Source organism: Gopherus flavomarginatus, chromosome 2, assembly GCF_025201925.1.
Source record: "Gopherus flavomarginatus isolate rGopFla2 chromosome 2, rGopFla2.mat.asm, whole genome shotgun sequence".
Lineage (NCBI taxonomy): Eukaryota > Metazoa > Chordata > Testudines > Testudinidae > Gopherus > Gopherus flavomarginatus.
The window spans coordinates 50,808,803-50,823,552 of NC_066618.1; the positions used below are offsets into that span (position 1 = coordinate 50,808,803).

Here is a 14,750-nt window from a genome sequence, read left to right on the forward strand (position 1 = left end):
CAGGAATTTAGGTTTCAAAGTGGTAGCCATGTTAGTCTGTATCAGCAAAAATAGTGGGGATCACTTGTGGCACCTTAGAGACTAACAAATTTATTTGGGCATAAGATTTTGTGGGCTAAAACCCACTTCATCAGATGCATGGAGTGGAAAATACAGTAGGAAGATATATATATCCAGTACATGAAAAGATGGGAGTTGCCTTACCAAGTCGGGAGTCAGTTCTAATGAGACAATTCAGTTAAAGTGGGCTATTATAAACAAGAGGAAAAATCACTTTTGTAGTAGTAATCATGGTGGCCCATTTCAAACAGTTGACAAGAAGATGTGAGTAATAGTAGGGGGAAATTAACATGGGGAAATTAGTTTTTAGCTTTTGTAGTGACCCATCCACTTCCAGTCTTTATTAAGGCCTAATTTAATGGTGTTCGGTTTGCAAATTAATTCCAGTTCTGCAGTTTCTCTTTGGAGTCTGTTTCTGAAGTTTTTTTTGTTGAAGAATTGCCACTTTTAAGTCTGTTATTGAGTGACCAGGGAGGTTGAAGTGTTCTCCAACTGGTTTTTGAATGTTATAATTCTTGACGTCTGATTTGTGTCCATTTATTCTTTTGTGTAGAGACTGTCCAGTTTGGCCAATGTACATGGCAGAGGGGCATTGCTGGCACATGATGGCATTTATTACATTGGTAGGTAAATGAGCCCCTGATGGTGTTGCTGATTTGGTTAGTTCCTATGATGGTGTCCCTTGAATAGATATAAGGACAAAGTTGGCAACGGGATTTTGGGTTAATGTTTTTGTTGTGTGGTGTATAGTTGCTGATGAGTATTTGCTTCAGGTTGGGGGGCTGTCTGTAAGTGAGGACTGGCCTGTTTCCCAAGGTCTGTGAGAGTGAGGGATCATCCTTCAGGATAGGTTGTAGATCCTTGAAGAGACGCTGGAGAGGTTTTAGTTGGGGGCTGAAGGTGACGGCTAGTTGTGTTCTGTTACTTTCTTTGTTGGGCCTGTCCTGTAGTAGGTGACTTCTGGGTACCCTTCTGACTGTCAGTCTGTTTTTCACTTCAGCAGGTGGGTATTGTAGTTTTAAGAACACTTGATAGAGATCCTGTAGGTGTTTGTCTCTATCTGAGGGATTGGAGCAAATGCGGTTGTATCTTAGAGGTTGGCTGTAGACAATGGATCATGTGATGCGGTCTGGATGAAAGCTGGAGGCATGTAGGTAAGTATAGCAGTCAGTAGGTTTCTGGTATAGGGTGGTGTTTATGTGACCATCGCTTATTTGAACTGTAGTGTCCAGGAAGTGGATCTCTTGTGTGGATTGGTCCAGGCTGAGGTTGATGGTGGGGTGGAAACTGTTGAAATCCTGGTAGAAATCCTCAGGGGCCTCTTTCCCATGGGTCCAGATGATGAAAATGTCATCAAATTAGTGCAAGTAGAGTAGCATGTTAGGGGACGAGAACTGAGGAAGCATTATTCTAAGATAGCCATAAGAATGTTGGCAAACTGTGGGGCCATGCAGGTACCCATAGCAGTGCTGCTGACTTGAAGGTTTACATTGTCCCCAAATGTGAAATAGTTGTGGGTTTCAGGCATGAGCCAAATCCCTTTAAAGAAATGGACAACACCTCCGACAACACCTCCACCAAGTTCAGTGGAAGTTACATTGCACCTTTGTGCAGTCCCATGTAAGTGCCAAAATTGCACCAGGGATACCATTCTTTAATTCAGGAGAAGCGGCTGCATGTCAGTAGTTTGGTACACAGAGAGCTTGCAAAGCACTTCAGCTTCCCAAAAGTACTCTCAAATCTTGAACTCCACTGAGCCTACAAAAGGCGAATAGCCAGAGTTACTTCCAAAGAAATGAGCTGCATTCTCCTCCTTATAGATTGTTTCCCAAACAAAGCTGATTTACTATTTAGCAGAGGAAAAAGTTGAGGTTCTTAAAAGATCAGGCAGACAGGCCTATCATTTTGTTCACTATTGAAGCACAAGGAGTGCGCCATGGAAAGGGTTACTAAACAATTTACCAAAAAGAACTGCACAGTGTGACAAACTAATTTCAGTACTTCCAAAGGACCAGAGCAGATCTTTTTAAACAACATCCAATCCTGATTTTAAAATTGCCAGTGATGGAGAATCTACCACAACAGCCCTTGATACTGTTCCAATGGTTTATTGCCTGCACTGTTAAAAACATATGCCTCGTTTCCAGTCTCAATTTATCTAGCTTTAACTCCCAGTTGCTAGATCTTGTTATATATACCTTTGTGTGCTGGACTAAAGAGCCTATTATCAAATATTCTCCAGGTAAGTACTTGTAGACTGTGGTCCCCTTAACTTTCTGTGTTAAGCGAAATAGTTTGAGCTGAAGTCTTTCGCTATAAGATAGGTTTTCTAATCCTTTAATCATTCTTGGGGTTCTTTGAACTTTCTTCCATTTGTCAACATCACTCCTGAATTGTGAAAATTTACCTCACTATGTTTTGCCCTCTGCAAATCTTTTTGACTCTAACCTCTCCAGGGCAGACAATGTTTTGATGTTGTGTTTTGAACAGCATCCATCACGTTGCCAGTGTAAAGCAAATCATAGGTGCAGCTAAGTCTAAAGCGTTGAGCATGGGTCAGGATTTCTATTCCCAGAACTACCACTGGCTCCCTGTGTGCCCTGGAGTAAGTCACTGAACCTCTGTGCCTCAGAAATTCCAAAGGTAAAATAGGAACAACTCCAACCCTCACTTCATAAGGCACTTTGAGATCATTGCAGATCCGATTAAAAAATGTCATTATCTGTCACACTATATGCATTTAACACCCATCCATTCACTTGCTATTGTGGTACTTTCCCTCTTTCCATGCTGGCTGTAGACCAGCCCATTGAAGCATATTAATCCATTCAGCACTTCTCCATCACTTATTTTGCCATGTGCTCTACAAATCAGCTGCAAGTTTACAAAGCAGCTTTGACTATGGCATGGACTCTGCCCCAAAGAGTTTAAAACATATACAAGCAGAATAGGAAATCTGCGAAGGTGTGGAGAGGTTTTTGGGTTATGAGAAAGTAGGAAGGATTTATGGGGAAAGTGCATTTTAAGGAGGAGAGAAAGAGCTAGCAGACCAGAGGGAGAAGATTGTTTCAAACATAGGGACAGTCTGAAAGAAGGTGCGATCTTAATGTTTTTACAGGTTTGTCTGTGTGTGTAATTCTTTTTTTTTTTTTTTTGAAAAAGCAAACTGAAAAAGCACAATTCCATCATGTGGCATCATATTGACAGTAACATAATTCATCAAGTAGGGTTGGAACCTTGGAAACCATCAAACAGACCTCTGCTGCTTGAGCTAATGGAGTAACATAACATTAGTAGGTTATCCTCTATGTGAACCTGCACTAGACAGGGATGAGGCACACACATTGTCAAAGGGTTTCACAGATATTTGCTGACAGCAAAGGAATGGGGAGACTGAAGGGATGTTCTTTATTGGGCACAGACTTCTGCCCAGTCCATCCCAAGCTTGACTGATTCTGTCCAGAACCCTCCAATCTGTCCCGGTCCAGTCTTGGATCATCAACGCTCCTGGCCCCAGTCCCATTCTCCTCACCTAGCCTGCCCATCTCCACTCCTCAGGTTTCTTGTCTCAATTCTTGTCACTCCCAGTTTCTCCCCCTTGCACTCACCAAACCAGTCCCAGTCACCTCAATGACTCCCAGTCTCCTTGCCCAGCTATCACCAGTTACACCCCCCTTAATTCCCAAGTCCTTGCTCCCAGTTTTCTTGACCAGCCAGTCCAAGTTCCTCCTCTCGTGTCTATCTCCCGCACGCTGGCCTCCATTCACATGCACGCACACCCAGACTCCCAGTCTCAATCTCCTAGGCTCCTCATCCACTCTGTGTCTTCCCAGGAGCTCACCATCCCAGTCTCTTTTCCTTGCCAGTCCTGGTTCTCCCTCTGGATGCTCCTCATCAGATCCGTCTCCCCTCCCCTTCCCCTAACCTCTGTTGTAATAATTGGGCCTACAAATTTACCCTGATGGTGAGCTTAATTGTAAAAAGTATGTGAAAGTTCATACGTTACAGTAACAAATGTTAATGGAAAATAGGTCAAGTTGTTTTCAATAATTAATGTTATAGACAGGTGCAAGAGAACCAGACAGGGAGACTAAATTATTCCAGACAAAAAGCCATACTGTTATCATTCAAGGACTATGTGGAAATCATTCTTGGTAAAAACAGAAAATGAGAACCAGAAATTAATGAAACAGAATTGGTGGGCCTAATTGGTAGACAAAATAACAAGGGGATGGGCTATTCCATCCATCATTCCTTTTTTGGGTCCTTAAAGAGAGAGACTTTGGGGGTGGTGGGGAAGGGAAGGACAGAAGAACAGATGGAGGCTACTGAAGTGAGCTTCACCATCATGGCTGCCACCCCCACTGTTTCCTGGGATCTGGACCTCTGGTAATCCTGACCAGAGCAGGATCCGGATGACATGGCCACCTCCACCACCTCCTGCTGAATTCCAATCACCACCTGAGATGAAACTGGATTGGACTGTAACATCAGCCACAACGACAGCTTCAGCTCATCTCCACTAAGGGACTGTCAAATGAGGACTCTTTTCCTTCTTAAAACTCTCCAGGGAAAGGGAACAAGGAATGTTGTTAAAATGAAGGCCTTATTTTATACTTTAGATTTAAAATGTTTTTTCCTCCTTTTCTGCATCTTTAATAAAAGGTTAAACAGATTTTTAATGGTGTGTTTGCCACGGTACTAAGCAGGCTGAGATCTCCAAACCTTGTTTAACACTGGATCATGCTAAACCTTTGTCTGCTACACTGAAGGGGCCAATATCAAATATTTGTTTCCAATGTAGCTACTTATAGACTGATCAAGACACCACTTTACTTTCTTTGTTAAACTAACTAGATTGAGCTTCTTGAGTCTATTACTATAGGTAGGTTTTCTAATCCTGTAATCATTTTCATAACTCTTTTCTGAAACCTCTCCAATTTATCAACATCTATCTTAATTGTTGTACCAGAACTGGACACAGTATTCTAGCAGCAGGTCACGCTAGTGACCAATAAAGAGGTAAAATAACTTCTCCACTACTACTCAAGATTCCCCAATTTATGCATTCAAGGACCACATTCGCCCTTTTGGCTACTGTATCACACTGGGAGTTCATGTTCAGTTGATTATCCACCATGATCCCAAATCCTTTTCAAAGTCACTGCTTCACAGGATCTCTAGAAAAGTCCTCTCTCTAGCAGGGCTGGAGGAATGTGCACTTCTGTTTTCTGTATTGTTCTTACCTCTAGATTAGAGAAGCCTTTATCTTTCAGGGCTATCAAACTAGCTCTCACCAGCATATTAACTAAAGAAAAATTACGTGTTTTTAAATTAATCTTAAAATATTTTAACAGATTAATATTTGTTAATCCTGTATTCATTCCCCCTGCCTACACGCATTGCTTTCATATATTTTAGTCACATTTTGTTGGAATATAACAGAAATATTAAATGCATTTCCGTCTTGCATTTGCATCTTGTCTATATCCACCCAAGACAAAGGGTCTGCTATTTTTCAATTCCGTTCTTACTGATGCTTATTTTGTTCCTTTTGATTTTAATGGGATAGGCTTCAGCTATTTAAAGATTATCAGCATCATATAAGAAACCATAAATGCAGCTGTACAAACCACATAAAGATTGATTTTTTTTTTAAATATCTCATCAATAAAACAGAGGCTAAAAAAATATTGGATATATAAGTGTTTAGATTAAAATTTTTATTATTTATACAAAACCAAAATAAATCAATGCAAACTGATAATGGATTGAATGTATCATCTCATGTCCCAGCCTGTCTTTTTTCAACAATTCAGTCTATAGTTCAATTTTAGATTACTCCATCTTCATTGAAAACTATGAGGTCTCCATCTTGTATCCATGTTTTTCTAGTTCAGCTCTGTATAAAAATAAGAACAGGAAGTATGACTGAGACACAATAAAATACTGTCAGATATTTGCAAAGCTCTTTAAACCACGACAAATGTTAATCAAGAACCTAAATATTATATGGTAAGAAAACATTAAATACTAATACGCTACTGTCACTTTTGATACAAAAGGACAAATAAAAAGTGTAATAATTCACATTTGGCCTCACTTGCTTTACATTCCTTCTAGATTTCAGCTTAGTCACTCTTTTCAGCATGAATATGAACCCCCGATAAAAATTCAAAGGCTTGTTTAATTATGGTCCTCACCCCATTTTTAAGTCAATAAAACTTCATTAGAAATAGTAATGCAGTAGACTTCACCAGACTTCCTTATGCACAATTAACTCTTTTACTAGTGCAGATTTTTATTTTAAAAGGTGACCAACTGTCTAGGAGCAAAGCTAAAATTATTTTTGCAAAGCAAAAGCTTAACAAGTTTTGACACTGCACTCATCAGTATAGCATCTTTGATTCTTAATATATAAAAGGTCCTTAATCTTGTACGTAGTCCCACTGACTTCAATAGGATTATACATGCTTAAAATTAGCTGTGTGTTTATACTTTGAATCGGAGCCCAAATGAACACAAAAGTTCTGATTCTGCAGTTCTTACACAGGCATGACTTCCACCCAACTTGTTTTGACTGATGAATAATTGTGATAGTTTAGATAAGGAGGTTATCTGAATAGACAGAATGAATCAATCAATCTTTGTTGACCGAAACCAGGAGCAAGAATGGATTTTCATTACTAAAATGTAAGATTTATTTTTAGGACACTCAAGTCAGCTGTATTTCAGGATGGCTTAAACATAACAGGGATAGTCAGAGGATTGTGGTAGAGGAATGCTGTTCCAACCTCAGACTGGAGTCTTTAATTTAAATACAGAGATGAGGACAGATTATGAATACTTTACTAAAAGATGTAATTAAGGTGTAGTGTTCACAGTCCAAAGTGTCATGTATTGAACCTTCTCATACAGAATTTTCTGCCACACTTTGAGGATTCCTGTAATACTGTTGACATACACAGTCTTTAGAGTGGTAATATATTTAAGACCTGCAATTAACTTGAAACTACTTTTCAACTTGACAATAAGCAATTACACAAACAGGATTTACATTGATACCCACTACCTGAGGCTCACCTTAACTTTGTGTCTAAAACAAGGGAGTCAGTCCAGTAAGTGTTTCAAATCAGGCTACATTACAGATATTTGGTTACGTGTACAACGTATGGAGGGATTAGTGATAAGGCACAAGTTTGTATTGATGATTCAAACTCCTTAAATTATAGTTAGGCATCAGTAAAAGATTACCTGAACTATGTGACCTACAGAAAGGAAGGTTAAACAACTGGATTAGAAGTGCTCAGCTCCTGCCCATAGATATTTTTATATTTTAAAAATTTACTTCAGTAATTTCCCCCCCTGTAATAAAGTCTATGACTGCCAGTACAACTGGCCAGGAATTGCTTCACTTAATGGCTCTTTGCAGAAGACAACTTCTCATTACAAGGGAACTTTTTGTGGGAACATTTCAGTATTGACAGGTCTTTTGTCTAGAAAGGTTTCTCAATTTAGAATGGAAAGTTTTTGAAATCCTGTAAAATTTTACAGGATGAGAAAGCTGTTTCCTACCGCACTCTAATCATCATCACACACACACACACACACAGAGGTAACTGAGGGTTATTTCAGTGTTTATAGCATTAACACTAAAGTACAGAGGCTGGTCACCAGTAGCAAGGCTTGTTGGGTTATGACAGCAAATGCTGCTCTTAAAAAACTCTTTGGGGCAATTAAGTAGAGATTTACTCATGTTTTTCTTTCAAAAATTATTTTTTTTAAACTGAATATTTTTTTTTAAGTCACAGATTCCACCCAACTACAAACTACAGACTGAAAGATTTCTGTTCAACTTCTAACTGTAAATTAAACTCCTAGATTACCTTAACTGATTGGAGAAGTCATCTTCTACATTGTCATCATCCCAATTGTCTTCCCAGACATGTGCATCTTCATCTTCATCTAAACCAGCCCAATCTAAGGACAGAAAACAGACAAAGTCTAAATCTTTTATGTTGTACTATAAGATTAATGTTCTAGATTCCAGGATTATTTGTCCATAATGTGGATAGTAATTAAAAAAGATCACTCAAAGAAGATATCTAATAATACAGCACAAATATAGAAGGCAACATGTTACCTGGTTTCCATTAATATGTTTAAAGACTTTTAGAAAGTCTGCAATTCCTCAGGGTTGCATGAAAATATTAACTTTAAATGTTGAGTGCTTTTATTACCAAGAAAACTCAAAAAAAACTCCTTTACTCAATCCATTTAGACCTTCCATTTCTTCTTATACAAAATACTGAAATTACAAATAACTTATGTAGTAGAAAATCTGAAACTAAAACAAGAATGGTATGCAACTGCAGTTATACAATAAGCAGCTTCACATTATTTTTAATCCTTCCCCTTACCTTTAAAGCTACCAGTTCTAGTTTTCATATAGGCAAAGTTTTGCATTACTCTACAGCTGCAGAAGTAAAGATAACCAGAAAAGTAAATTGCAAGCTTTGCTCAGTATTGCAACATTGATGATAGGCAGAAGTGTCACCTAGTCTTGCACTTCGAAACTGGTTTTGCTTCTCTTATTAATGCAGAAAAGTAGCAAAGCACTGCACGTGAAGCAAGTTCTCCTGAAGCACCAAAAAGGCTGATGGTAGGGAATATATTTTTCATATTTCACGCCCATGGTACAGATTTATAAGATTACCTGGCAATATTAGTTTTAAAAATATTAAAATTGAGAACATTGCAGTGCTCCTCCCCAACCCACAAATGGTTTTGAATGTGTTGCGTCCCACCGTAATTTACAATCAGCTTTCTAACCAACCCAGAAAAACCAAAGCTTTCCAGCAACCACAAGAATAGCATTGTACATATAAGTCAATAACAAAAGGAAACTGACTGTGGGAGGGTCACAAACAGATCCAGGTGGGTTGCATTCACCCTTCCTCTCTTTATGTGTATAGGGAAAAGGGAGGTCCTGAAACTTTTTCCTATTGTAATGTGGTCACAGTATGGAAAAATTTGAGAACTGCAGGAATAGAAGTATTCATTCCTAGCCAGCCACACGTGTAAATAATTTGATGCCAAAGATAAGCGATTAAGATTTAGCTTCGTAATCTATAGAATGCATACTTTATATGTGGAAGGGCTGGGCTGGAGACCCCGCAGAAACTAGAGAAAGAAAAAACGGGATGGGAAGAGAAGAGACAAACCCCCTGAGGGTTTATACTGTATTTGTACAGTGCCTTGCACAGTGCAGTCCTGGTCCATTAATAGGGCTCCTAGGGGCTATGGTAATACTATTACTACTAATAATAATGCAAAAGAAATAACTAATTAATCTATTGTCTTTTTCACTAGGATAATCACATTCAATTCACAATGAAACTGAGTTACAAAGGAGGAAAGGGCCTTAATTCAGCACTACTTACAATAAACAATTTTAATTTACACACAGTGCATTTAACATTCAAATTTAATGTTCTTACAAAGACTATAAAATAGTATTATATCAACTATTTCATTTACTGTATTTATATTTCAAAGACATGCACTCCACAACAAATAAAAATGTGCTTTTGTAGGGTAAAAACTGACCCAGAATTCAGGCATTATATTAATTGGTGACAAGAGTCTCAAATGATTTGAGATGATACAATCAGGCATAATGGCTCTGAGAGGTTCAACCATAAAAGGATCCTTGTCAGGCAGACTGACACTTCTTTACTCATGAAAACCCGCATCATGCTTCAAGAAGCGGGGCTAAGATGTCCTCCACATTAAAGTGGGTGAAAAACAGATGAAAGTGATAAAAGAAAAAAAAGCCTAAATTATGCTCTTATTCCTGTAGCTACAAGACTTTAAACTATTTGTATGTTGACACTATATACTAGGCTTGTGTACTGAAGTTATTATTTCAGTTACATTATATGCCTGTGACTGGATAAAAGTAAAAAATGATATAGCATTATCTGGGATTTGGAAGTATCAAAAATGTTTTTGAGAGTTGACTACCATTAAGTATTATTACTATAAACTAAAGTTACAAAATCTATTTTGACAAACTAGTCGTGATGGGAGTCTTAGAAAAGTATTTTAATATTCTGATCACTGCGTCGTGTGTTCTACACTTCAAAAATGAAAACAAAATAGGTTTTTGTACTCAGCTCTACAATACCAAAAGCCATATGATTTTATACCACTGAAAAGGATCACAGAAGTCAAAAGTGACCAATTCATATTATACCATACATCATATCATACTAAACTTGAAATGAAACACTCCATAAAGATAGAAAACATCTGTTTCAAATACTTAACATTTTGGTATAATTATTTCTTGAAACTGAGTTGAAGTAGGAATTAAAGAAGTAAAGAATGCTTGTGTAATGTAATTTTTGTTATGATTTAACACAAGTTTTCATTACCTAATTTCCCTGCATCAGACGTAACAGAACTCTAACATGTACTGCTGCATAGAGAAGTACTATAACTTGGAAGATTCACAGTTTGAGACAATTTTAGTAAAAGTTTTTATAATCAAATATTTATCCAATTATTTTTGATTAAGCAATAAAAAGAAAATACTGAAATATTCTGAACAGTTCTGAACATTCTTTATGATATCTCAACACCAATATCTTACTGGAAGGTTTAATGACTGCTTTATAGGTTGGGGTGGTTTGGGGTTTTTTTTGCAAGCTACATCAAGAAGCCTTTAGTGCTTAATCAGCAGACAATATATTAAGAATGATTTTTAAAATGTATTTCAATAGTTAACATCTACATCAAACTTCAATCACAAACTGAAGTACAGTCTGGAGTTACTTTTTTTGATAAAAATACTAATGTCCTGTACGAAACATTTTCAGAATTTCTTAAAACTTAGGATGTTTAACAAATAGTATAGCCACATTCAGTAAGAGGATTTCACCTCATTTGGTTTATAGGTATATTACCATAATCTAAGGAGGACAATGTGGTGTCCAAATAACCACCCTCATCCTTAAATTTGAGATGTTTTGATTTTTCCATTATATTGTTTTCTCAAATTTATCAGTCAGGTTCTGATATCTGGTTCTTTTTCTACTGTGGCAGTTAAAGAGGATTTCAAGGAAGGTCAGTTCAGGTTAAAGATACAGGAAAACTCAAGTATTCAGAAAGGTCCACCAAATCCTAGTTTTCTCCCTGTGTGAGGGTGTGGTTTGAGACTTTCAGAAATAAAACCTGAAACATTCATTTTTAGTGGCCATATTTGTCCGGTTCAATATTTATAGTGCATAGATTCCTCACCATCCCGAGTCATTTAATTCACACTTAACGGGGGAAGGGGAGATCAAGTAGTAAGAAGCCTTCCTTTTTCCCTCCCAGAAGTTTCCTCTAAACAAGCCTCCTATTATCTTCTCAGTTCATCCAACCAGTTAATATAACAATTACAATAACATGTTTCTCTTTCTAACTGGAAATACTATATTTGACAACGCTTATTTGATACATCTGGAACTCATAAAGCTATGTCAAGTACAAGGAAGATAAGAGAGCATAGCAAATACTGTGAACATCCCTACCCACCATGATCTACACTAGCAGTTCTTAATTTTTAGTAACCTGATGGCCCCCATTTTTATTTAAAAAAATTTGTGGACCCCCAAGCCCCTCCACTCAGCTCTTGGCCCTGCCCTCACTCCACCCCTTTCCCCAAGACCCCCATCCGCATCTCACCTCTTCCTGCCCCTGCTCCACCCTTGCCCCTACTCTTCCCCATCCTCTCCCCCAAGCGCACCCCGTCCCCACCTGTGTACCTGAACTAATTTATTTTATGTTGTGCACCCCATCCCCGCTGATCCCATTCCCTTCCTCCCTCTCTCCCCCCCACCCAGTGCCTCCCGCATGCCACTGAACAGTTGTTCCCTGGCATGCAGGAGGCACTGGGAGGAAGAGAGAGGAGTTGATCAGTAAGGCTACTGGCCCTGGACATGATTTCACCTCCTCCCCTGAGCGTGCTCCATCCCTGCTCCTCCCCCTCCCTCCCAGCACCTCCTGCATGGCGTTGAACAGCTGTTTCCCAGTGTGCAGGAGGTGCTGGGAGGGAGGGGGAGAAGTTGATCAGCAGGGCCAGTGGAGCCCTTGGAGTACCCTTGCAGACCCCAGTTTGAATACTCCATCAGCAATTCCCTTCATTCACTAATACAAGCGAACCCTTTAACCACTAAAACTTGTAAGGGCTTGAAGGAAATTGACAATCATGCTCTATTCTGAAGACTTCCAAGATTAAATCTAGGGCAGGACATTTTTATTTACCAGACTGTAAGGGAAACTTCCTTATTTATAATTCTGTCTTTGCACATATAAAATGCTTTAGTAAAATCCAGAAAGGAGACACATTCCCTTTATTGACTAGCTTTGTAACTATCAAAAAAGCAGTGGAATTTATGTGTCAAGATTTAGTCTTTAAGATAAAGCTGATATCCACTACTGTAATAGAGTCCTTTTATTACCTTCCCACATTACCCCATTTTACATCCCTCACTCCCTTCCTCACATTTATTAATCTGGTTTGTCTGGAACTAGGAATTTTTTCTTAGTATTTGTTCTTAATCATTTTGTGCATAATGGCAAAATCAAGCAGTTCTAATGAAGTCCAAAAACATGAAACAAATTAGTTCAGGTATACAGGGGCAGTTGTAGCAAAAACTTAAACAACAAAAGAAAGGTTATAGTGCCCTGACTTGTGTGCAGGAATGAGAATGATACCTTTTTTATGAAAGATTTACTTTGCAGCTATTATAGACCGGATTACAAATATGGAGAAAGACTAATCATTACATCACTTGCTTCTACATCTTTAAGTACCTGCTGGGAGGAAGGCGGGGGGTGCTGAATTACTCTGATTTTTGCCTCTGTGAAAAAATGGGCATTCTTCCCAACAACTATAAGTTAACTACCAATATATCATTTCCCCCTTTCCCTATGTTCTTCATATCTCTGTTGTAGCCCTGAGGATCTCTATTTGGAATGTTGATGAATATCTTCAGCAACAAAGTTTATTAAATATAAATAATAGCCACACTTTCTAATTAGAGAAAATGCAAGTGCAGGCTCAAGAACACCTTTCACCAAATATAGCTGCATGCATGACAGGTGTGTTCTGCGTTATTCCCTAATAAACTTAAAATATTCATAAGCAACGCTTAGTTTTCCAGAGTTTAACATGTACAGACACTATTGTGATACCGGTTCAGGATTTGGCAGAATAAACTGGCCTCTAAGCATGACAGGCAGATTAGCCCGAGTTCACAGAGTTATTCCGGTTAAGAAGTTAGCCAATAACAGGTGGTTGTTGGTTTTTCTTTTTTTGCTACATTGGACGCCTCCGGGTCGCGCGGCAGGCCGCGGGCAGGCTCCCAGCGAGAGATGCCAGCTGCTAGACGCGCCCCCGGTGCTACAGGAGACGCCCCCTCACTGCCCATGGGGCCGGGCAGCCCGCGTGAAAGGCTCGGCCCATGGGCCCGACTCGGCGACACAGGGAGGGGAGCGCTCGCCCCACCCCTCGCGGGCTAAGACCGGCAGCGGTGGAGAGGTCGGGGCCGAGCCTGTCCCCCCTCGCGCAGCCCGGCCACACGGGCCTCCCCACCCCCCACACTAGCGCCAGCACGCGCCAGCCTCGGGCCGCCGCCGTCACCTTCCGCCGGGAACTCCTCGAACTCGTCATCCTCCTCCAGGAGCCCCAGGTCCACGGGCTGCTTCTTCTCGGACATGGTCGGCCTGCTGCTGCCGCTCTAGCGTCCGAGCTGGCTGGGAGGCTCCGTCTCGACTGCCCCGTGGGGCATGACGGGATGCTGGCGGAATCAGCGAGAGGAACGACGCATGCGTAATAACGGAGTCCGCCGGCTAATCGGAGTCACTGTCTTCCCCACCCACTCCCCATAGACACTATAGACTTCCCCCTACAGCGCCCCGGCTGTTTTTCACCTATTCCGCATTGCCGGCCCCTCATCCCGCCTCCGCTCTGCCAGGCCCAGCCTCCTCCCTCCCCTCCCGCATTGCCGGCCCCATCCTCCCGCCTCCGCTCTGCCAGGCCCATCCTCCTCCCTCCCCTCCCGCATTGCCGGCCCCATCCTCTTCCTCCTCCCTCCCTCACTGCCGTCCTCCTCCCTCCCCTCCCGCAATGCCGGCCCCAGCCTCCTCCCCCCTCCCGCACTGCTAACCCCATCCTCCTGCACCCTCCACTCCGCACTGCCGGCCCCATCCTCCTCCCCCCTCCCTCATTGCTGGCCCCAACCTCCCCGTGCCCTCTCCTCTCCTCTCCTCTCTGCACTGCCAGCCGCATCCTCCCCGTGCCCTCTCCTCTCTTCCCCCCCTCCCGCACTGCCAGCCCCATCGTCCTCCCCCCTCCCAGTGCCCACTCCTCCTCCCTCTTCTGCACTGCTAATCCCATCTTCCTCCTCCCCTCTCACGCACTGCCGTCATCATCATCCCCGGGCCCTCTTCTCCCCCTCCTCTCGTACACGGCCAGCCCCATCGTCCTCCTCTCTCCCAGTGCCCAATCCTCTCTCTTATCCCATTAGCCTCGCTTCTCTCCCTATTATATTTTGCTCCCACCATCCCCCCTTAGCTCCCTACTGCCTTCCCATCACACTCCTTCCCCTGTGCCACTGCCGCCTCCTCCCCCACTGCTC

General features: G+C 41.0%; 1 protein-coding gene across 1 annotated transcript; it reads right to left on the reverse strand.

Moving 5' to 3' along the window:
• Positions 1-5,768: 5,768 nt before the first annotated feature.
• Positions 5,769-13,926, reverse strand: SEM1 (SEM1 26S proteasome subunit). Its single transcript, XM_050941751.1, has 3 exons — positions 13,754-13,926; positions 7,947-8,040; positions 5,769-5,962 (listed from the first exon to the last, which is right to left on the reverse strand). The coding sequence occupies exons 1-3, from the start codon at positions 13,827-13,829 to the stop codon at positions 5,920-5,922; spliced, it is 213 nt and encodes a 70-aa protein (XP_050797708.1). The 5' UTR covers positions 13,830-13,926; the 3' UTR covers positions 5,769-5,919.
• Positions 13,927-14,750: the final 824 nt, after the last annotated feature.